Source organism: Corvus hawaiiensis, chromosome 26, assembly GCF_020740725.1.
Source record: "Corvus hawaiiensis isolate bCorHaw1 chromosome 26, bCorHaw1.pri.cur, whole genome shotgun sequence".
NCBI classification, from domain to species: Eukaryota; Metazoa; Chordata; class Aves; order Passeriformes; family Corvidae; genus Corvus; species Corvus hawaiiensis.
In genome coordinates, this window is record NC_063238.1 from 40,425,947 (window position 1) to 40,448,619 (window position 22,673).

The 22,673-nt window shown below is 43.0% G+C and overlaps 1 protein-coding gene across 2 annotated transcripts; it reads right to left on the bottom strand.

Annotated features, from left to right (window-relative positions):
* Positions 1-611: 611 nt before the first annotated feature.
* On the bottom strand, positions 612-20,296 carry LOC125317267. Of its 2 annotated transcripts, none has more exons than XM_048287020.1 (2): positions 20,139-20,296; positions 612-2,657 (listed from the first exon to the last, which is right to left on the bottom strand). In XM_048287020.1, the coding sequence occupies exons 1-2, from the start codon at positions 20,178-20,180 to the stop codon at positions 1,644-1,646; spliced, it is 1,056 nt and encodes a 351-aa protein (XP_048142977.1). In that variant the 5' UTR covers positions 20,181-20,296; the 3' UTR covers positions 612-1,643. The 2 variants fall into 2 exon arrangements, with proteins under 2 accessions (XP_048142977.1, XP_048142978.1); XM_048287021.1 differs by lacking the exon at positions 20,139-20,296 and adding an exon at positions 17,922-17,944.
* Positions 20,297-22,673: the final 2,377 nt, after the last annotated feature.

Consider the following 22,673-nt stretch of genomic DNA (forward strand, 5'->3'; position numbering starts at 1 on the left):
AAGAATCTCTGAATTGTGGGTCTTCCCTTACTAAGAGAACAATCAGGAAACAAACAATCAAAAAAAAAGTTTCACATTTTCTGATATTGTTGGAATGCAGAAAAATACTCAAATATTTTTCAAGCCCTCATCTGCTCTTTCATTGTCTTCATCATGTACATAGAAGAAAGAATTAGAGGCAAAAAAGGCTCACTTCTTTTCTATATCAAAATATCTTCATCATCTTTTCTCATCTCCCACCAACCCCAGCATGTTTAAAGACTGAGCTCTGCTGCTTCTACCCACCTTTTGTTTCTCTAGACATCCATGTATTTTTACCAGCTCTTGGGGTTTTATGGCAAGTCTCACCATTGGTTTATTGAAGTCCCAGCCTCTAAGATCATTTCACCACCTTTAATAGAAAATCAAACAACTGAAGAAGTGAACTACCAGAAGACATTGAGCATCCTAATTCTTTCTGTAAAAGTCATTTATAAAGCAAATGTTATCGTATGTTAACCTTATTAATAATATTTGCACCATGCTAGAAACTCTGCCACATTGTTATAATACCTGTCCTAAACCCCACGAAATAGGTTTTTCCCCCAAAAAAGACTCTAAGGGGGACTAAGTTGAGACTGCATAGGTTTGGTTTATTCCGTATTATACATAAACCCAATACTCAATCTTTACAAGATGACTAAGATCTTAAAAAGTGACCAAAAGTGAAAAGGTAAAAAGGGCAACACAAAAAATATATGGATGAACTGTTCCTCCATTTACCAAGAAATTGTGAAAGAATAAACAGAAGTCTGAAGAAACCAAGGGAAAGCAGCACTAGATGCTTCCTTCTGAAGAATTCAGTTAATATCTTGGCACAAGCTGCAAGACAATGAAGAATCAGTGAAAAGTGAAAAGTTGCATTTATTGTATCTTTTTGCACTACATGGCTTAGTATGCAGCCCCACAGGTAGACAACTGAAAAGATAGACCATACAATATAAGAAAATTGAGACTGAAGGACATTACAGATCATCCGGTCCTTGTGTGTGAATGAAGGATTAATTCATCTGAAAACATCCTTGGCAGGTGTTTGCCTAATGCATTATTAAAAATTTCAGTGACAGAGATTCCCATCTTGGTAAACATCATTCTTCGGTGTCTGTTGCACTTAAAAGTTTTTCTCCTTTTCTGACTTGAATGTCTCCTGCTAAACTAATGCTAATTATTTATTGTTCTGCCAACAGTAGATATGAAGAACTTTTAAATCTTTTTTTCTGAAACAGACTTGCCACATCTGAGAGTGGAAGAGCTATATTCTCAGGAGCAAAAAGCCCCAGACACAGCACTTTCTACATTCCTGTTTTTTTCTTGATCCCTCCACCCAGTCCACATCCATAGTTTTCCTGCATGGTCCATATGTGTCTTGAAAAGTTATACTCCGTGCTGGGCTCAGGATATTTGAGGCCTTTCTAGTGTTGAGCAGAGCGAAATGTTATTTTCTCTGAGCCGCTTGTTTGAGCATCTCAGCAAATGATAGAGTTGTTCAACAATATCGCCTTATTTTTACTTGGTGGTCTACTAATGTCTCCAAGCACTCTTCTGAAGACTTCTAGCTAAGCAGTCATTCTGAAACATTTTTCTGGGTATCTGTGCTGTAACATTCAGTCATCATCCACCTGTATGATGTCTCCCAAGGCCATCCTTCGAATGGACTGCCTCCTCCCAAGAGAGGCTTCATCTATTTCCCTTTGCTTTGCTCCTCGTTCCTTCTGCTTTTTGGACACATTTTCAATGAGCTTGCTGGCGTCACTGAGGGTTTTTTGTGTCCGCTGACCTGCAGTTTTCTTCGTGCCTTCTCCCACACTTGGATCTGTGGCCTTTAAGGGTTTGGCTTTCCCGTGGTCTTCCTGCTGCTCTTTCGTGTGTCTTAATCTGAATCGGCGCCGAGAAACATTTTGGCAGGGATCAGGGATGCTCTCGGGGCTGTTGGACTCTCCATGCATGTCAGACACGTGGAGAGTGGGGATTAACGGCTTACAGAGTGTCTTGGGAGCCTCCTCAGCACCTGCTTGTTTAGTCGACTTAGAGGTTGTCTCTGAAGGCAAAATAATTTGGATTTCTCCAAGGGGTTTGCTGCTTTTAGGGGGTAGGGGATCATCTTTGCTCTCCAGAGCAGCCTTCTCACTCAGCTTGATCTGTTGAAGGTTTCCCAGCTCCCCCTGTGCCAGATTCTTTACCCGTTTCACATGGGGCTCATTCCGCATGGAGTTGATCACCATCAGCTTCTGGGCAGCCATTTGGGCTTCTCTCTGGATGCTCATAATCTTTTGGAGCTGGGCTTCTTTTACTTCCACAGGGATCTCCAGAGGGGCCAACTTCACTTGCCTCTTCAGGCTAACATTCTCTGTGCTGCACAACTCATTTGCACGATGCAGGCTGGGAGACAAAACTCCCTCCTTTTTCATCTTTTCTGGCCACAATTTTTTCTCTCCTTGGCATAGCCTCTTCTCTGAAATCCTTGGAGAAGGAGGCTGGAAACCAAGGTTTCTATGTTCACTTCCTGGCTTCCCTCCTGGCAAGAGGAGAACTGGATTTTTATCAGGCTGCAGGTTCACAATCGTGACTTCACTGACAGTGCAGTTATACTTGGGCTTTTCTTCAGCCATTGGGGCACTCTGAAAGAAAAACAGATGTGGAGATCACTATCCTACATTGTATTAATCCTCAGTTAGGTTTTCATGCAATGTTTGGAAGTTTGAAAAGAGTGGAAACTTGGTGTCTCTTGAAATGTACTCCTCAAAACCTTAAATCCTAATCACTGTGCTCCTTAAGCTGCCTCACCCCAGGGTAATCCAAAATAAAGGGCAAATTTAGTCTCCATATCTGGACAACAAATTAACCTGTCAGCTGAAGAATCAGGGCATGTCTCCTCCATGTCTGTCACCAGTGCAACTCAAACATTACCATTCCTCTTCCTACTCTGTCCCAAATATTGAGTCCTTTCTAAGCAGTGAGCAGCACCAGACTGTACACTACACTCACTAATTTAAAGGAAGTTTAGAGTCTCTAAAACACATGGCAAATACCAGAGAATATCTATTAATTTGGGGAATCTCGTAGCTGAGGGTCAGGCATGAGGTCCTTCTCTTTTCCTCTGACATTCTGTAATGTGGACTTTAGCATATACTGACGTGCTTAATAGGGTAGGGAAAGTATCTTCATTTCCACCAAAATTCTGCCTAGTTTCACAAGGTACTTTTCCATAAAGAATAGACTGTCAAACTGGTAATGGTTTTGCTTGTGTCAATGGAAAAGACCCCGAAATGTGCCAAGATGCTGTTCAGAATGCTGTGGATATTGTTCAGTTTCAAAAACAGTGCGTCTGGGGTATTAACTAAAGACACTGCTAAATGGCAGATGTGGCAAACCTGGAGTTATTTATTTGCCATTGTTCAGAGAAACTTTATGTCATGGTTGGGAAATAATATAAGAATCAATAATCAATAATCATTATTGTCAATAGTGTAAGAATCTCATGGTAATCAGGCCTCTAATGTTCAACTTTCTAGTCCTGCATAGGCAATGACAGGCTTATGGGCAGCATCAGGAGATGGGCTCTGTTCCTGCTTCTGCCCAAACAAGGAAGTCCTCTTCTCTAAGGTACCTTTTCCATTCCCACTCTGGTTTCTGTACAGACTATACATTTTATGGGACAGACAAAAACAATATTCTTGCCTGTATCTCAGACTTCCAGGCCTTATTATCACAAAGATATTTTCTTAAATTATAGTATTAACCTGCTTTTTGTCTGACAAACAGAGAACATGAGCTCCTTTCATCTCATCTAATTAAGTCTGTATTGGTAATTCCTGTTCACTGTTATTGGTGGGATTTTTATTTTTGGTTTAAGTACCCAAGCTTAGTATCATTGTAAATAAAAATGATACTTGTCTTGCCCTTTCTGTGTCTTTCTCTTTTCCAGGAAAACACTTAAAGCTGCCCATGACTCTGTAAATGTGAAGTGAAATAAAATAAACATAAATAAACCCTTGTCCTAAGATGTAGGCATATAAAGCAATGGGACAGAGTGAAGGTTCTAATGCAGATGGAGGTATGGGTGTGGAAACAAGAAATGGTAAGCAACATAGTAACAAAGTTTTGCCATTTTGGAAGAGATTTTAGTTAAAAAGCCTTTTATTTGCCTTTAAAAATCTAGTACCCATCTAAAACCCAGCCACCTAGCCAAGCCTACAGAACAACCTGCCTAGGCAATCTATCTTTCTGCTCATGACCACTTTTTGTTCTCCTGCTGGTTTCAGACAAGAGTGACCAAGTGATTGGTCCATTCCCTGTGCACTCTTCTGAGGAAAATTCAGACAAGCTAAGAAGGCTTGGAGAAATGTTACACACCACCTAAATCCAATTGGAGTCCTAATGTTAATACACTTAAACCTCACCCAAGGCTGATGTGCAAGATAAGCTGCATCCTCTGTTGTCGTGCACACATTACCCAGTACCTTCCAGAAATGTCCATCTGCTATGTATATCCTCCCACTTAAAATTTAATTAAGTAATTGGCCCAATCTTGTGTGGGTAATTGCTCTGTGCCCAAAATTCCCTTTGCAGTCAATGAGAGACTCGTGTAAAGAATGACTGCTTCAGGTTCTCTAGATCAAAGTATTATGATAGTGGTATTATCAAAGGGACCATCAGCCTTTATTTAGAAACCACAACCTTCATGTAATTTAAACAATTTCTTTCCCAGTCTCAGCTTGCTGATCCTTCTGATATAAACTGCACAGTAATGGGACAGCAGAAACAGAAGGGTCACAGTACATCACTACTAATTAACTAAATTTATTGTATGCCCAGTGGCAAATTGGCGTTGAGTGGTTTCAGATCTAGGAAGCCTGGTGTCCCCCATAAACAGGAATCTGATGTCCCTCTAAAGCCAGTACCCAGACTGGATGGTACTCAGAGAGAGGTGCTCCTACTATTTTTAATTAATTTTGGTTACAGGAGTCTGCTCATTGCAGGGCAATAAACACTTGATTTTGGCTGAAAGTGAGATTTGGAAGAGTCTTATAGAAACCTTGTTCGTACACTTGATGACTGGATCAAGAGAAGGCATTGAGCTGAGGTTCCTTTCCAGTATTGGTCCTTACCTCTGTTGTTCTACATCTGAAAAAATCAGATACAAAGCAGCCTCAGGCACCCTGAGGTGTCCTATTGGCATGCATCTGGCAGCAATGGGGAACCAAAGTGAGCCAAGCACATAGCATGTGTTTAGATAACCTGACAACCTGCTGGACTTTAGCCAGGAAGTCAATCTGTCAGCAGGGAAAAGCAGCAGGTTGTTGTGCTGCCACAAAGCTCTGCAGGGCTTGAGATCCAAACCACTGTTTCATGCACGTCACTTCCCCATATGGCTCCACAATACTTCACCGATTCAGTCCTGTCGTGGATATACTTGTCAGGAGGTAATATTTGGTTGGTGGCATACATGATTATAGATACGTCATGAATGAAGGGAATCCTTTAAAAATCTTAAAGTGTTCAAGGTCAAGTTGGATGGTGCTTTGAGCAATCTGGTCTAGTGGAAGGTGTCCTTACCCGTGGCAGGGAGCTGGGAATTATCTTATCTTGAAGATCCCTTCCAACCCAAACCACTCTTTTATTCTCTGATCTTCGCTTCCTTTAAAAATCCCTGTTTTCTTTATCACCTTCGTGAGGTTTCCTCTCCTTGCTCAATGAAAACAAATTTATAGTGCATTTCATAAGAGTTAAAAGAAAAGAAAAAACGTGCACACACACGCACACGCGCGCAAAACCACCACTCTAAATCCCAAACTCTTCCTACATAACAAAAAGCTTTAATCTCATTGCTACAGAATAATCTGTAGTGATAAGCAGATGTTACACAACTCTGATGCTTTTCCTTTCCATCATCACGTGTATCAACTGATTGCTGCAGTTCAAAGGGGAGGACAGAAATACCTAAGAAAGGAAGTTCACAGATCAAATCCTCCAGCTTATCTGGCTGAAAGCTTCTCCCAGAGTGGATTTTATTTTAGTTCAGTTCCAAAATAAACACCAAGCCTTCAGTGTGCCTTAATTCTCCATGTGATGCCTGAAGCACTGCCACTGAAAACCCCTCTGGCATGTGGAGATCCATTACACATGCTGTCATTCATCAGGAGAAAGAAACAATTCAGTTTAAACATCTAGGGATGAATGGCTTTGCTTCCACTGCAGATTATGTATGTACAGTAAATAGCGCAGGTCACCATGAATGAACAATGCAGAAAACAGAGCCAGCACTTGAATAATTCCCAGAAAAGCCTTAAATACGCAGCCTTGCTGTTTGTCAGATGGCATTAATTATCACACCTGCAATGTGAGGGACTTATATCATCGTTTGCTGCGCTAGAAAAATTTAAGTTATATTGTCTGTGAGCCAGTGAGTCTGAGAAGGTCAGAGGGTCCATTGGGCTGGGGAAGATAAAACATAACCATGTTCATAATCATCAGTACTGAACACGGTGCTAACATCACACCTGGCTGTCTTGGATCCCAAAACAAACAGGTACCAAGGTGGACTGAATACAGGAACTCCATACAAATAAATTCCTGCTGTGTTTCCTCAGTGGAGGATCCAGAGATCCTGTGTCATACTGCTACAACTCCCTTTGCACCATTGGTATCTTAAAACAGCAGTGGCAGCAAGAAGAGTTTCCAAAGAAAACAAAGAAAAGATATTTGAGTGGTCTGAAAAACAGCTCATTATCAGGGAATCTGTTTCAAATCCCTTTTCCACCACAAGCTGCTCATGGGATGGCAGGGAAGATGTTTTGTCCCTCCCTGACTGTGTTTTTCACCTGCAAATTTGTACTGACCCCAACTCCTGGACTATAGGGCACTAGAGAGCATAAGCTACTCAGCAACAGGAACTCACATTAGTTTGAAATGAAGTTACGTTAGTTTCCAAAATAGGTTCCAAAATAGGTTTGATTCCAGATAACTTAATTTTCAGAAAACAAGTGCTTTATAAAAGGTGGTACCTATTGAATAATCAAAGACCGAAAGAATCTATAATCACTCAAAAATTGTGTCAAGTACAAGTTTTGCTTATAGAGGAGTTGTTCTTACATTATGGGTTTTATTTTGTGAGTGACTGAAGGTTTGGGGCAAAACCTAGTATTTGCAATCATTAATCTGAAAGAATGCTTAGTGAAAACATTTAAAATTTGTGCATAAAATTTGGGGGATCTTAAGAGGAATCATCAGATTTTATACAGTTTAGAACACTCTTATTCCTAATGTTATTATTACTTTAATAGCTCCTCCCTGAATTAATGAGGAGACCAGTTTGAATTCTAGGAAACCCACAGCAGATTGTCCCTTGCAGGCACACTCAATTTCCGAACCATGGAGTCTCCAGACTTCCCATATGCCTCCCAGATTTTACTGAGCAACCTCTGTCTTTGGAAGCTTCTTATTGGGATTTGCAGTATTGCAGGAAAGAAGAGGAAGTGCAGAACTCCAGTCCTAATGACAAGTAAGTCATGTAAACTAACTTTTCCAACTTCCACATCTAAATAGGGACATTGTTCCTTATTTAGATCAAGACAAAGATTTATAAAAAATGAGCAACTAACATAGACTTCTAAATCCAGATTTAAGATATAAATAAATGACCTCTTTTTCAACAGTGGCACTGGATTTTACTCCTTAAATTCAGCCAACTTATTTAAGGATCTTGACTGTAACTCAAAATTCCACCTTCAGCTTCAAAACTCTTAGTGTCAGTTGTTAGAATAAGGTGATTGATTTCCCGAAGTTCTGAGCACCTCCAAATCCCTGCCATCTCAACAAGACTGTATGAGAAGTAAAGGCCTGTACATGCAGTTGGACCACTGCTGACCAGGGTGTGTGTCTGACATCACAGCACAAGCCTAAATCTTCTCACTGCTGTGAGGGAAGAGGAGCAGAAATGAAAAATGCAGTATTTCCTGCTAACTACCAGCTCCTGCTTACATTACATGCCCAGAAAGATCACAGCACAAGCAGAACGTGCAGACAAAGCGATTGAGCTCTCCCCTTGATGTTTTTTTCTTAATTTAGAGCTTGGCACTGTAAAATCCAGACTGATGGAGCTATCTGCTGTGGTGGAAGCTCATACCTAGGAATTAATGTGGTACCCTGCCCTATCCCACTGATAACAGAGGCCAGCACCTTGGAGTCAGAGAGAGCAGCTCTGCCATCATTCAATGTCTGTTCTCTAGGTGCCACTCATCCACTGCACTCAGAAATACCAAGGAAGACAAGCACCTTTTCTCAGTTCTCCCAGGCAATATTTCATTCAGAACAGAAGAATGAACATCCCTGTCTTCTGAAAAGGAGGTGTCAGCAGTGCAACTGTTTTTCTTAAAACATAAGGGCTAGAAAATTCACTTTCTCAAACAGAGACCCTCAAGCCGACATATCCTATCTCTCCACAGAACCGGGGGTTCATATCTCCTGCCAGAATTGTTCTTTTGTGTTTTCTTTGGCCAATTAGGCCAGAAGTGAGAAAATGACATGACTGCATGGTCTGGTAGTAAGGGCAGCTTTGGATGAACCCTTTGACAAGGACAATTTAATACAATTTGCTTCACTGCCAAAATCTTCTAGAATGTCCAGTTATAAGGCTAAAAGCTCCTCTCTCACTTTCTTACCCCTTGCTGCAACATGTTTTTATCTCCACATCTCTAGCAGAAGGATTTGAGGTTGTTTCTAGCCCAGGATTGTCTCATGTTTTCTTTAGGACATGCTGCTACTGGGTTGCTCCCGGTTTAATTTCATCAGAACTGTGGATTCTGTATAATAGGAGAGGCTTTGTGGAGGCATTTGGGAGCTATTTGAAGGCTGTGAACAATGGACAGGAGCCAGCTCTGCCCTCTTGAGCTGATAGAATCCAGTCTGAGGGAGATGCCTGAGGCGCCCTCCACTCCAGGACTGGAGAATGACCAGCTCTCAGACTCTGAAAGCAGATATTCCAGACATCACCTCAGACTATGAAGTGGCTCATTTTCCAGGAGATCCTGTCCAATTCAATGATTTTGTGGCTAAAGGTAAAGAAGGGAAGCTAAGACCAGGGAGCCAGCAGTGATCTGGAGCCTGCAAAGCAGACCCCAGCCCTTTAATGGCTGGGACGGGCCCTGAATTCTATCCTTTGTGATAATTTTCTTACCCACATTCTATGGCTATTACTGACTTCAGACTGTCACTCCTTAAATACATTTTTCACAAGTTCCTATTAAACTGTGGGTAGCATATAATGTTATACCAGTATTGATGTTAGAGAATTACCTGCTAGTCCTGCTAATCCACTGATGCTTTGACAGCAGGAATCTTACAAATAGAGATTCTTCATGAAAAAATGATTAAACATGACCTGAAAGGCCGCAGCTTTCCAATTCTCTGAAAACTTACCATTTCCTTGTTGAATGCTGTAGCATTTAAAGCTAGAAGAATCAACGACAGCCCATCCTCTGATCCACTAATGACATGGATGTTGAAGGATTTTGATGTCACTTTTTTTATCCTCAAGCCTATTATCTGTCTCTTCTGCCTTTCGCTCTTCAAACAGAGGCTGCTTTAGAGAGATTGCAGTGGGCGGGCAGGGAATGTAGGAACTGTTCTACTTTTTGTATGGACTTAGTCCACAGCTAGAGACAAGTCACTGAATATCTCTGAGCCTCACAATCAAGGGATGTCCTTTAGAGATCTTTTAGGAATTTAGTCTGTTAAATCTGCTATAACCTCTTTCAACCTCTTTAAATTGCTATAACCTCTTTCAACCTAAATTTACCTCTGGCTTCAGCAAGACAGTGTTTGGTGTATTCCACTTGGCCCAGTGGTCCTAAAGTGATGCAGTGTTGTTCAGTTCCTGTGCTCTGACCTGGGAAGGGCTACATTTCAATGACATGTGGATCGCTGCACCATTTGGAGACCACTGTAGGACGTTCCAGATGGTAGGCAGAATTCATTCATCTATGTCATGAAAATTTAATTTATATGAAGGTAATAAATTGTTTATGTATAAAATAGGCAGGACTAATACATAAGCATTCAGGGCTGAATCACACCAGGATACAGTCACACACAGCTCACAGTGAACTCAGCTTTTTGGCCATTACAACAACAATCAATTGAACAGAATTATTAAGTGCAGATACTCTGTATTTGGGTAGAATATGCCAACACAATAGCTGCTGCACTGTTAAAACAACCCACCCCTCCCCATAGTAATTTTAACTCAATCTTAAGAAGCCAGCAGTGATGGAAGAGAGAAAAAAACATAATAATAGAGAGAGCATCTAACAGCCTGGGCTTGCTGCTGCATTTGCATTGACGTCAGAGCAAACAAGATTAAATGAAGGCAAGCACAGCTACAGAAATGTGACCTTAAACACAGCCTCAGAGTTGCAGATAATGCCAGAATCTTAGCTGTAACTCCACCTGGCTGGCTGACGTAGGCACAGAGATAAAATCTGTGAGAAGCAGCCGGAGACTCCAGTGGCAGCTGGCACGGTGAGAGTTCTGCTCACCATGGAGCTCAGGGCACGGTGCCACAGAGAGAAGCCAGGGTGGGGCAGAAGGGATCGTGCTGACTCTGTCCTCTGCAAGGAACCGTTGAGGTTGGCAGAATTTGCAGCAGCCTCTTACTGCTGGGGTTGCTTCAGTCTAGTCCAGGATTGGGGAAAAGATGGAAAAATGCTTGATCTCATTTTCCCAGTCAATCACACTCTTTCCCTTTGCCCAGTGTAACCTTGTGTAGTGGGTTGAACCTGAGTTGATGGACAGTCTTTTAGACTAATGACACTTCTCACAATTTACATATTTAAACCACACAGAAAGGTGGGAATGGTTTTTTGTTCCAGCTCACCTGCCGGAAGGTGGGGGGGCTCCGAGCCTCCAGGGCCTGCCAGGCTGGGCCAGGGCCCCTGCCCCCCCCATCTTTCCCAACGCCGCGGCACGGACCCTGGGTCACTGGGGGGGAACTGTCCCAGAGCCACAGGCAGCTCAAACCAGCCATGGACTGGCACAGAGCTAAACCCAGCCATGGACTGCCACACAGCTAAACCCAGCCATGGATTGCCACACAGCTAAACCCAGCCATAGACTGCCACAGAGCTCAACCCAGCCATGGACTGCCACACAGCTCAAACCAGCCATGGACTGCCACAGAGCTAAACCCAGCCATGGACTGCCACAGAGCTCAAACCAGCCATGGACTGGCACAGAGCTAAACCCAGCCATGGACTGCCACAGAGCTCAACCCAGCCATGGACTGCCACACAGCTCAAACCAGCCATGGACTGCCACAGAGCTAAACCCAGCCATGGACTGCCACAGAGCTCAACCCAGCCATGGACTGCCACACAGCTCAAACCAGCCATGGACTGGCACAGAGCTAAACCCAGCCATGGACTGCCACACAGCTAAACCCAGCCATGGATTGCCACACAGCTAAACCCAGCCATGGACTGCCACACAGCTAAACCAGCCATGGACTGCCACACGGCTCAAACCAGCCATGGTCTGCCACACAGCTAAACCCAGCCATGGACTGGCACACAGCTCAAACCAGCCATGGACTGGCACAAAGCTAAACCCAGCCATGGACTGCCACACAGCTAAACCCAGCCATGGACTGCCACACAGCTAAACCCAGCCATGGACTGCCACAAAGCTCAAACCAGCCATGGACTGCCACACAGCTAAACCCAGCCATGGACTGGCACACAGCTCAAACCAGCCATGGATTGCCACACAGCTAAACCCAGCCATGGACTGCCACACAGCTAAACCCAGCCATGGACTGGCACACAGCTCAAACCAGCCATGGACTGCCACACAGCTCAAACCAGCCATGGACTGCCACACAGCTAAACCCAGCCATGGACTGCCACACAGCTAAACCCAGCCATGGACTGGCACACAGCTCAAACCAGCCATGGACTGCCACACAGCTCAAACCCACCCGGCACGGCCTCCTGGGACCAGCGGGTCCCTCTCCTCTCCACGCAGAGCCAGCGGAGCCAGCGGGAGCCGGCGTTGCCTCCTGTCTGCAGCCAGCACACTCCACGCTGAGCTGAGGAGGACACCACACAGCCAGCAGCACAAAGGGAGAGAGGCTTTCTCCACCGTAAAGCCTGAACAAGAACACTCTTCATGGTGGCTTCAGAGTCAGAGAGAAAGTGAGCCATGTGAGACGGAGCTGAACACGGCGATGGGAGAAAAGAGGGCGGTGCCGCGATTCTCGCGTGTAGCTTAAAAAACTTCTTGCATGCCATGGTAAGAAACTGTACTATCACAAACTGTTTGTCTCTTTAATCCATTTGGAGTACATGGGGGGGATGGAGAATTCACGTGTGGCCCATGAAGATTTTGAAGAGTGCTCATGCCAGGCTATATAGAAGCAGTGAGAGGATTTTTAGAGACTTGTGGCCAAAAAAAGCCTTTGTGTTCAGGCCAAAGTAACTCATCCTTAAAAAGATTAATAACCCTGTGTGATAGCCTATGTTTGGCAGTGTGAAGGAACTGTGAGATTTTTCATGGGAGAGATGTTTTACACCACAGCAGATTGTTTCTTTCCAGGCAGGTCTGCTGTTGGTGGCAGTTTGGGAAACATGTGCAGCTGAAGAAAACCCTTTTTTCCTTAAGCATATGAACACTGACTAAAATTCCATGTTCTTTTACCCTTTGTGTGAGTTGGGTAAAAGGAGGAAAGTCCTGGAAAGGAGGAGGGGATTTGCTTTAATTTCTTGTTATTTCTCTTTTAGTTCTTTTAGTAATAAAACTCTTTCTTTGTGCTGCAACTGTTAAAGGTTTGTGCCTGCTTTGCTTTCTCCTAATTCTTATCTCACAGAAGGAAAATAAGTAAGTAATGGGTATTTTGAACCAAACCACTGCACCTTGACACTTCTGAGATCCAGACTTGGAAAGCCAGAGAGAGAACCAGGCCACTGGGAACAATGGCTAATGGCACCTTCAAACAGCTAAGAACAATTGCAGCTAGAAGTTTGTTACCATAGGAGCAAAGCCCATTCAAGTCTACTCAATCAAATAAAGCATGATTACATGGTGACATTGCCAAAATCTGAACCACTGTTCACTGAACAAAACCACAAAAAATTGTCCACAACCAATAAAGAAAACTCTCTGGCAAGAGAGCATCCCTTCAAAAATCCTAAGCAGGTAGATCCCAATCTTCCCAGACACTATGATTAAGAGTGGATGAAAGTATTTCCTTTGATTTGAAGGACAGGATTACCTGTTGGGCATCATTCAAACCCCTCAAAACCAGGCCGAACTGAGATACAGAAGATTTAATGACTTCACTGGATCTGACTGCTCTTAGCATTATTTCATTTTACATTTGCCACAAAAGAGATTCCACTTTGGATCTGTGGGGTAAAGCACCTTTCTACAGGCTCAGATGGAATCAACCAAAACAGCAATTTCAGGCTGTTTCCCTGATGTGGAGAAGATATCCAAACACAATGATAAGTCTTTTTTCATGTCTCTCTATTGACAACTTCTGGAGTGGTTCAAGCACACGGGGAGAGCTTTGGCAGACAAGTTATGTTGCAGGACCTTCCCCAATCAATTTGTCTCAGCTAAAGAAAACTGGAGATAGTTTATCTGTGAACTGCTGAGAATTCAATTTTTATCCCATTTTCTCCTTAAGGCATCTGCAGACAGCTGGGCAATTTTGTGTCACCTGCAGCTTAGAGTTCATAATAAAACCAGGTAGGTTCCCTTGTGGGGGTAGAGATGCAATAATTAAACTTAGCCTAATAACTGCATTACACTCAGGGCTCCAACCAGATTCTCCTGTTATGGGCCAAGCACTGTGCAATGAGGAGCTAAAAACCCTTTCAAAATTTTGTCCCTGTGGCATACAGAGTTCATGGAGGCTTACTGCCTGTCTGGTCTTCTTTCAGGCACAATATTCAGCCAGTATTTTTGGGAAATGCAGGAGCTTTTGAGAGTCTTTTGGGTCAGATTTCAGGATCTTGTATCACTTTCTGATCCCAGCATGAAGAAAAGGAGATTGTTGTGTTATGTTGTTTTGGTTTTTTTGTTTGTTTACCCATGTGTCTTTGTGGGTACAAATACCTCTGCAGGGATATTTGGCTTGAATACTGGTAGGTTTGGAAAATCCAGTAAATCTCTAATCTAATCAAATTTCACCAAGCAATTGTTCCCCATCCTTTGGAGCCCAGGGATCTAAGCTGTATTATGCTACCTGCCTTATTACTGAAAGGTCACTGAAGACTCAATGGATCCTTCGCTGCATTTCTTCTGTCCTCTCTTTGACATGTCAAAGAGCTGTTGTTGCAATAATTGCAACCAGTCCTGTTTTAGGACCAAAAATCTTAGAATATCCCATGCAGAATGTGCTGATCCTGCCCACATGGATCACTGGTGCTGTCCTGGAGATGCTTAATGTACCATTGAATGCCATAGAGCAGCAGTTTTTATTTCTTCTGAACCATGAGGTATGAGATCTTGGCACTTGTGACTTGTGCTTTCAAGCCTTTTCTAGTCAATCAGCCAAGAGTTGCTTTTTTGATTCAACATTTAGCAGCTGACTTTACTTAATTTGGAAGCACAAACAGACCCTTTGCTTCACTCTGTGTGTTCAACTCTTGGCCAAAAGACAACCAACTTTAAACCAGACAAAATTCCTTGCAACTACAGCACTTGCTCCCCCCTCTGTCTCCTGACTTATAAGGAACCATGTTATTGGAATATGGACCACCTAATCCACCAAGCCTGGGAGCATCTGAATTTTTATTTTTATGTGTTGGTGACATTCCAATGTGACCTTGCCAGTGAATAGGACACCCTTAATTGCAGATGCCCCCATTAGTCCAGGTGTTCATGTGGGAGGAAGATCTGTTAATTTCATTATGGAATTTCTGAATCTAGTCCTGCCAGCTCCATAGGAATTTTGATGACTGTACTCATCTCCACTAATTTATTTATTTTTCTCCTGGTTATCAGCATTGCTTTGTGCTCACGAGTTAGGATGGAAAGGAAAACAGCTTTTTGTAGATGCTAGCAGGGCCTGACAGAGTAATTTTCCTGTGAAACTTTCCTTTCTCATAAGAAAGCAGTTAGAGAAATCCAGCTTCTCACAGCTTCTCTGTGAAAGCTTTAGTTCTCTTGAGAACTGGATGGACAACAGTTTGTAAGAATGTAAACCATTTCTGCACCTGCAGGTTGTTGTGAGAACACTACAATTATTTCCAGTTTTGTGAGAATGATATTTGGAAATGGGTGTCTTACTGCTCAACCTATCACCTCTGGAGGTGGTGGGCCAACAGGCCAATCATGTAATTTCTCTTTTGCAAACCATTCTATAAAGGTTATGAGTGATTAAACGAGGTCTCTTCGGCCATACCTTGCAACCTGGACTTGTGTCGTGATTTGCCGTTCTCTGGGGAATGACAGTGGCAGCTTTTCTCATGGAAGTTGAGCACATCTCACTGCACAGGACAAACAAAGCCTGGAAAAAGAGCAGCTTTCCAGCACAATGCCAGGACTAAGGCACCTGTGTGCTTCTTCAAGTAAACTGCTGTCCTTCAAATTCACAAGGACATTTTCTGCTATGTGAGCTGGTCATGGAGACAATTTCAGCTCTCCTGGAGAGCATAAAGTTAGACCTTCTCCAGTATGGTCCATACCACCAATCAAGGTAATTGTATTGTCCATAGGTTTCAAGACTCTCATAAAAATTTGGTTTTGTTCTGCCCTTGTGTTCAGAAATTCACCTCTCAGTGGAAATCTTTATGTTCACTTTGGTGGGTTTTAGCAGTAAACCAGCAAGCAAATCTTCAGTATTATCCACAGTTGGATGTCTGTACTGTAACACAGAGCTACACCCTGGGAAATCCTTCCAGATCCCAGAAGGACTTGATTCTGCTCCCTTCTATAACCAATGATGGTACTGCCCTTGATTTCAACAGAGGCAGAATCAAGATGGGGATTGTTTCAAATTCACCAGGACAATTCTACAAGTTGTACATAGTCTTCACCCCATTTTACGTGTGGTTAAGGAACAAGGATACCTCCTACACATATTCCTCTTGGGCATTCCATATGTCTCTCAGCTGAGGATCCAGTGAAGCTCAACTCACTACATATGTGCGAACAGTCCATTCAAGAATTCTTAAAAGTGGAGAAAAGTGAATATGAAGCCTGTCCCTGTTCAGAATTCCATGCAAGGCCTCAAATTCAAGTGTTAGTATACTGAGTCTTGTTTCCTCCTGATTTTCTGGTAAGACACAGGGTTTTCCTCATCAGTAGAACTGTGCACTCATTAGTTTGAGTAGGATGAACATCTTTAGTCTGTTAAAAGTATCTCTGTCTATACCAACAGTTTTATTTTCAGCTTCAAAAAGTCACCCAAACCAGCACTATCTCCCAAAGACTCAGATGCTTGCTCTTGGCACTGTTTAGCACCTCAGCTTGTTCTTAGCTCATGGACCTTGAGTCCATCTCCTCAGATCTGTGGCTCTCCTTGCTTTGTCTCACCACAGCTTCTGCTCCCGAGCCCTGCAATTTACTTGAGAAGGAGGCAATTTCTCCCTATAAGACTTGGAATGCTTTTGGGACTTATTTTCTCTGATGAGAGGTACAGTGGGCTACCTTAGCCATTGAGGTGGTGTGTCTTGGCACACCCACACATCTTTTGTGTGCCTGTATTGCTTATTCTAATTCAGCAGCCTACTACCTTATCTAGTCAGAGTGCTTTGAAAGGCAAATCCTATCAGAGCATAATGGGAAGTTAAAGCCATTAACAGCAGATTTTTAGCGGGTCAGGGGGCAGAAGAGGAGCTCTCTAATCATCTTCAGATACATTTTCTTTCCTTATAGGCTTGAATAATAACTAAATCTCAGCTCCTCTAGATAGCTTTAGATGCTATTAGCACATTCAATCAGTAACTCAGAAAGGGATAGAAAAGCACAAATACATAAAATCACACAATCGTAGAATCACAGAATGGTTTGAGTTGAAAGGGACCTTAAAGATCTTCTAGTTTCAAGCCCCTGCCATGGGCAGGGACACTTTTCTCAAGAACAGCTTGCTCAGAGCCCCATGTGAACAGGCGTGGCAGGCCACCAGCTCTGGAGGAGCACTGGCTGTTCATTCCCTGTCTCTAGAACATCTTCAGGGGAAAGGGCCCGCTCTCGATGGAGACATGTGCTGGCTGTCCTTCCTGATAATTGTGTTTCTGGTAGAAAAGAATAGAGGCATGGAGAAGCCTAGAGTGAGCTGGGAAGGGACATCATTCCTGTGAAAAGGAGGCCTCACTGAAACAATATTTGCTTCCCAGCATTATCCTCTGATCAGGTAACAGAGAGTCCTCCTTCTGCTGTCTCCTTCATGGCCCTGTACTGTATCCCCTGGCTGAGCTCCTCCCCTGAGAAGCTCTATCATAGTGACAGGGAGAAATTTTTCCATGGCTACTGTCATTAATTAGCACGATAATTTCCCTCCTTAAACTTCAAGTCTGAATTATTACTCATTTCCCATCCTGCCCAGCCCACTATCCTGCCTAGATATCTCATTTGGCAGCTAGACCGTATGAGTGTTGCTCCCTTGATTAAATAGTTGGTACAATGTGTATCTTATTACCCTCAGGTAAGTCCCTGGTCAGGGTTTTTTTTAAGCATCTCCTTCCCAGGAGTGGTTGGAGCAAGGGTGAAGGTATTCAGGGGAATCAGGGAAGGTTGTCAGCATCATTCAAGGTAATCTTCAGCCATTTTAGAGCAATGAACAACACCTTGTGTACTGGAGGTGTGTATAAACTGTATACTAAACACAGGGATTTTAGTTCCTCTTGCCATACCAGACCAATTTTGGGCGTAAGCCATACCTCTTACTTGTTTTGAATAATTAAAAATCAAGCCCTCTTGGTGCCTTGCAGGACATTTGGTCCACTCCATCATGGCAGATTAAAAAAAAAAAAAAAAAAAGGAAGGAATTAGTAGATATCAGCTCTTAATCTCCAAATGCTCAGACTCAGGAGCATAAGGAGACAACATCTTTTGATGTGGTTCCCATATTGCAAGCAAACTAAATAAATATCTCTGGGGTCTTAAGGCTAACATCCAACCATCATCTCATAAAAATAAGATGCTGACTGAAAAGTGTGTGTGTGTATACTGGGGAAAGGTGTTCTTGTGGATTGGTCTTACTTCTGTCAGTTTGTGAGGAAACATTCCCAGAACACCACCATCGTTGTCTATGTTATGATAGCAGCACCACAGCCAGTCTACCTTGTATTATCCAAGAATTTGGATCGTACCACACACCTGCAAAGCCGCCAGCACCCCACATCCCACATGTGCAGGTTTTGTCTCACAACACAGTCCTGAAGGGCTTCTTTATGCTCATGAGCTGTGGAAGGCTTGTGTAGTTCAGGTAGAGAACGTTCCCTGTGCCCTCTGCCACACGCAGATTCCCTCTCAGCGCTGAGCCCCAGGCCTCTCACAGTTTTTTGAGTGCTCTCCCAGTTGCTGGGAAAGCAGCATCACTGAAATTAGAATAGAAATGCCAGCTCTTTCCCCATTACTCCAATAAGCACCTGAAATGCTTTCCTCATTTGGAAAACCACCCAGTAAGACCCCAAGTTTACAAAATCCCTGTGTGTAATCACCTTCTTGTGGGGCTTTCCTCCTTATCTGCATTTTCATATTGTAGAAAGAAGACCAGTATTCTCATTTGTGTCCCATCAATTTCTTTGCTCAATTCATTGATCTTGAAGATCTCCTTAAGGAAATTAGGCAAATCAGGTTTAAATTTCTCCTGAATCCTTTCCCTGATAATGAAAATCTGATGGTGGTTGTTATTAGCAGCTTGGCTTTAGAGTTACGTAAGTGATGGGATAAGCTGGTCTATTTTAGTAGCTATTTTCTAATCTATCAGAAGATACTGGAGATCTCAAGACAAATACATCATGAAAAGCTATAAGCATGCTTTACTTATAGAAAAATCCTAGGGAAATGTCATGAGAAAGGATACAGGACAGTTGTACTTCCACCATCTTTAAGATACATAGAGTTTAGTAGAGCTCTCCTCAGTTTTGCACCCATCCTAGAGGACTGAATAGGAAGACTAGACATTCATAGATTCATAGAACGTGTTGCAAGAGACCTTAAAGATCATCTTGTTCCAACCCCCTGCCATGGGCAAAGACACCTTCCACTGGACCAGGTTGCTCAGAGCCCCATCCAGCCTGGCCTTGAACACTTCCAGGGATAAGGAGAGTCCACGACCTCTGAGTGACCTGTGCCTGTATCTCACCACCTTTATAATAAAGAATTTCTCCTAATATCTAATCTTCCTGATACCCAGTCTAAGTCTACCCTTCTTCAGCTTTGCTAGGATTCAATGAAGTTGAGGGGAAGTACTTTGCTTTCACAGATACAGGCCTCTTCCTCTAAAGAGGATACCAAGTGGTCCTTCACGGAAAGATGCCAAAGGCTGAACAATCATATTGTATAATGGGAGACAGCCTCTGCAGATGAAGAAATTTTTAGAGCCTAAATATCCAGTTTCCAGCTGTGTGAAATTGTCACGCTGTTCATAATGATCAGAAGGATTGAGATTGAAAACTTATCTGGCATCTTTTTTGCCAGCACAATTTTCAATTTTTACATGCTTCAAAGATCACAGGTTCCTGTTCACAGCCCCTGTTAAATATCCTGAAATATATCTCTTCTAGAAAACTGTTTTGTTTTAGCCATTCTTTAAACTAGATGCTTCCATGAGGAGGGATTTTTGGCCCATTTTTGCTGTACAGTTAATTGTCCCTAATCTCCCCATTGCCATTGCTATAGCAATCAAGTGCCTGTCAGATGCCCCAACTAGAAAATGTTTTTTTTTATTTCATTAGCTCCCAAGTTGAATCCTATTACTTATTAATAACCTCGTTCCACCCATGCTCTGCATTGATCCCTCTTATCAGCACTGGCTCCTGCTGACTTCTCAGCTTTCTCAGAGTAATGTTTTCAAAGGTAAAAATTTCCAGCCATCTCTCCAAGCAAGACTCCTGGGCAATCAATAAGAAGCTCATCACTTCCACACTTACCAGCCGCCCCGGCAGCTCTTGCTTTGCTCGTTGTTTTATCATTCCCAAAAGTGTTTCCTCCTCCTCCTGATGAGATGGATTTACTCAGCAATACTCAGCCTGCTATGGCAGGGAATGCAGGGACCAGGTGCCTTGCTTGCTCAGGAGGACTGAAAGGCTCAGAAATCTTACAGAGAGATAAGTGGGAGATTAGGGTCAGCATTACTGCAGGCACTTAGGGGCTGAACAGATTCCTGTGGCAAAAAAAAGCACCTGTGAATGTGTTGTATTCTTCTCCTTCCTTTAAAGAGAGGAGCATTCTTACTTTAAGTACACATCTTTAAAGAATCCCCCTCCTCCACCTTTCTCCATCATGTCCTTTTTCCATCCTTTCATTCTTCTTGCTTCTCTTCTGTGCCCTGCTTGTCCTTTACCTTGTCTTTGCTCTCTTCTTAAAGGCCAATATGGCCCCAAAATCCTCACATCTTGTGTGCCCTGCAATTAAGGTGTTGATTCCTAAAATTATGCCCCCACATTTGTGTTTCAACATCTGAGTAGAAACTGATTTTCTGCAGAACCAGTGATGGGGATTCCAGGCATGTTTGGGTTCTGAAAGCCCAGTAATTTATGTTATATCCTAATTGCAGTGCATGATTTGGGGGGCCTAAGTCCAGGGAAATCTGGTAGCCTACAGTGAGGAATGTTGAGAGAGAGGTGCTTCAAGCCTTTTAGCAAACCTTACTTGCTCAGATACATTATGAACATCCATTGCATGGAGTATAAGAAGTTTTCTAAGATCATACTGAAGGTGCAGCAAGTTTTAACAGCCCTGATTCCACTGACAGCACTCCCAGCTCTGTGCCAAAAGGGAGCAAGGCAATATGAGTGGGCAATGAAAGCCACGAGATCACCTAGTCTGCAACATCTGGGAGATGGCAGGAATGCAGGTAGGGGCTAAATTAGTTAACAGAGACATACAGTGCATTTTAAGTTCATTGTATGTGTTCATTGGGTCAGGGTCTTCACTTGGAAGTGGACAAACTAAGAGGTGTGGTTTTCACAATATAATGAGCTAAGTCCATCTAAAGGACACAATTTTTTCTGATTTATCTAACTTGCATAAAACTTATGGTACATTGCCAAACACAGAATCGAGTGTCTAATTCAAGGTCTCTGTTCGTTATCTTTTCACTTGTTCCAAAATGGTTCTGCAAGACCTTACTGATTAGTTTCTACTGTTTTCTGTGATTCACTGTGCAAAATCTTTTCTTATACCATTCATCTTTCACCACCAGCGGTCCTTACAAAGCACCAGTTGGAGGCATGACATGTGAATCCCTGCTGTTACTTGATAGCTCCGCTGCAGCAAGATGGGCACCTGAGTTTAGGCTGATCCTTCCCACTTCTTAAACCAGCCTCAGTTTGCTGTATTGTTTGGCTGTGTTTATTTGGTGCTGCTTAACTACCCCTGAGTGTCACTTATGCCCAGCTCTTCTGCATTGTCCTCTTCCCGTGTCCTGCCACCTCCAGGCTTTGCTTTCCTGTAACACAGTCCCGGTCAAGGTCGTCAGAATTACATGGATCTCCTGACAGTACACAGATGCTTTGGTCTGTGCTGCCTCACATCATGAGTCTTTAAAAAAGAAAAGCCTGATCTTCAGAATTTTTAAAAATTTTTTTCCACCGATCCTCATTTGGAGAAGATGCAGATGTTTCCCATTTGGCCAACGCCTCCACGTATCCACTGACAGATGCTCGGCAACGTCAGTGCTTATTTCCAGCCTCTCCTCAGATGTACTGATGAATGTCATGTTTGCAGCAGTCTTGTCTCTAATGTTTTTCTAAGCCATGCTATTGTGGCAAGCAAACCTATTCACAACTGCTGTCAACCAGTGGGTATAGCCTTAGAGTGGTTCCTGAGCCTATTTATTTTTGTTTCTGTCTTGAACAGCTACAGGAGCTGGGGTTTTATCAGCACCAGCAGAAATAGATAAATTCAGTACCAGGCATCCAGCCTAAAGGAAACATGAGAACTTCAGAAACATTCTGGAATTTAATCAGGCTGAATATACACTAATAAATTAAATACGCTTTGGTACATTTTTTTTCAAACTGAAGCCAGCTATTCAAAGTGCAACCTGCCAGGCCTGGACTGCTGACCACAGTGGTATTGTACATGGAGAGAATTCAGTTATACAGCCAAGGACAATGTCTGTTGTCACTAATGCCACTGGGGAGACCAATGCCCTCTCTCTGCTGGTTTGAAGAGTCCATGATCTTAATCTGAAAAAACTTTATTGCTTTTGTAGGGGAGTGTTTTACAGGGAGATAAATGAATATCCAACATTTTCCCTATATTCTCTTTATTCTGAAAGGTCAGTCACCTTCTCTGCAAATAAATAGAGGCTATATCATCACTCCTGCTATGGTATCCACCTTTCCCATCCATCACTGGGTAGGAAGATTACTCTGCCACAGGTATGCAAGCCAGGGAAGCTGCGAGTATCTCTGAGTAGCAGCAGATGAGCCTTGACTTTCACCAATAACCACAGTAAA

Excerpts from the sequence above, each read along its gene's own strand:
- LOC125317267 (XM_048287020.1), bottom strand. The coding sequence starts at position 20,180 with ATGATAAAACAACGAGCAAAGCAAGAGCTGCCGGGGCGGCTG. Across the intron at positions 2,658-20,138 it reads AAGAGCTGCCGGGGCGGCTG|AGTGCCCCAATGGCTGAAGA; the intron begins GTAAGTGTGGAA and ends TTTTTCTTTCAG.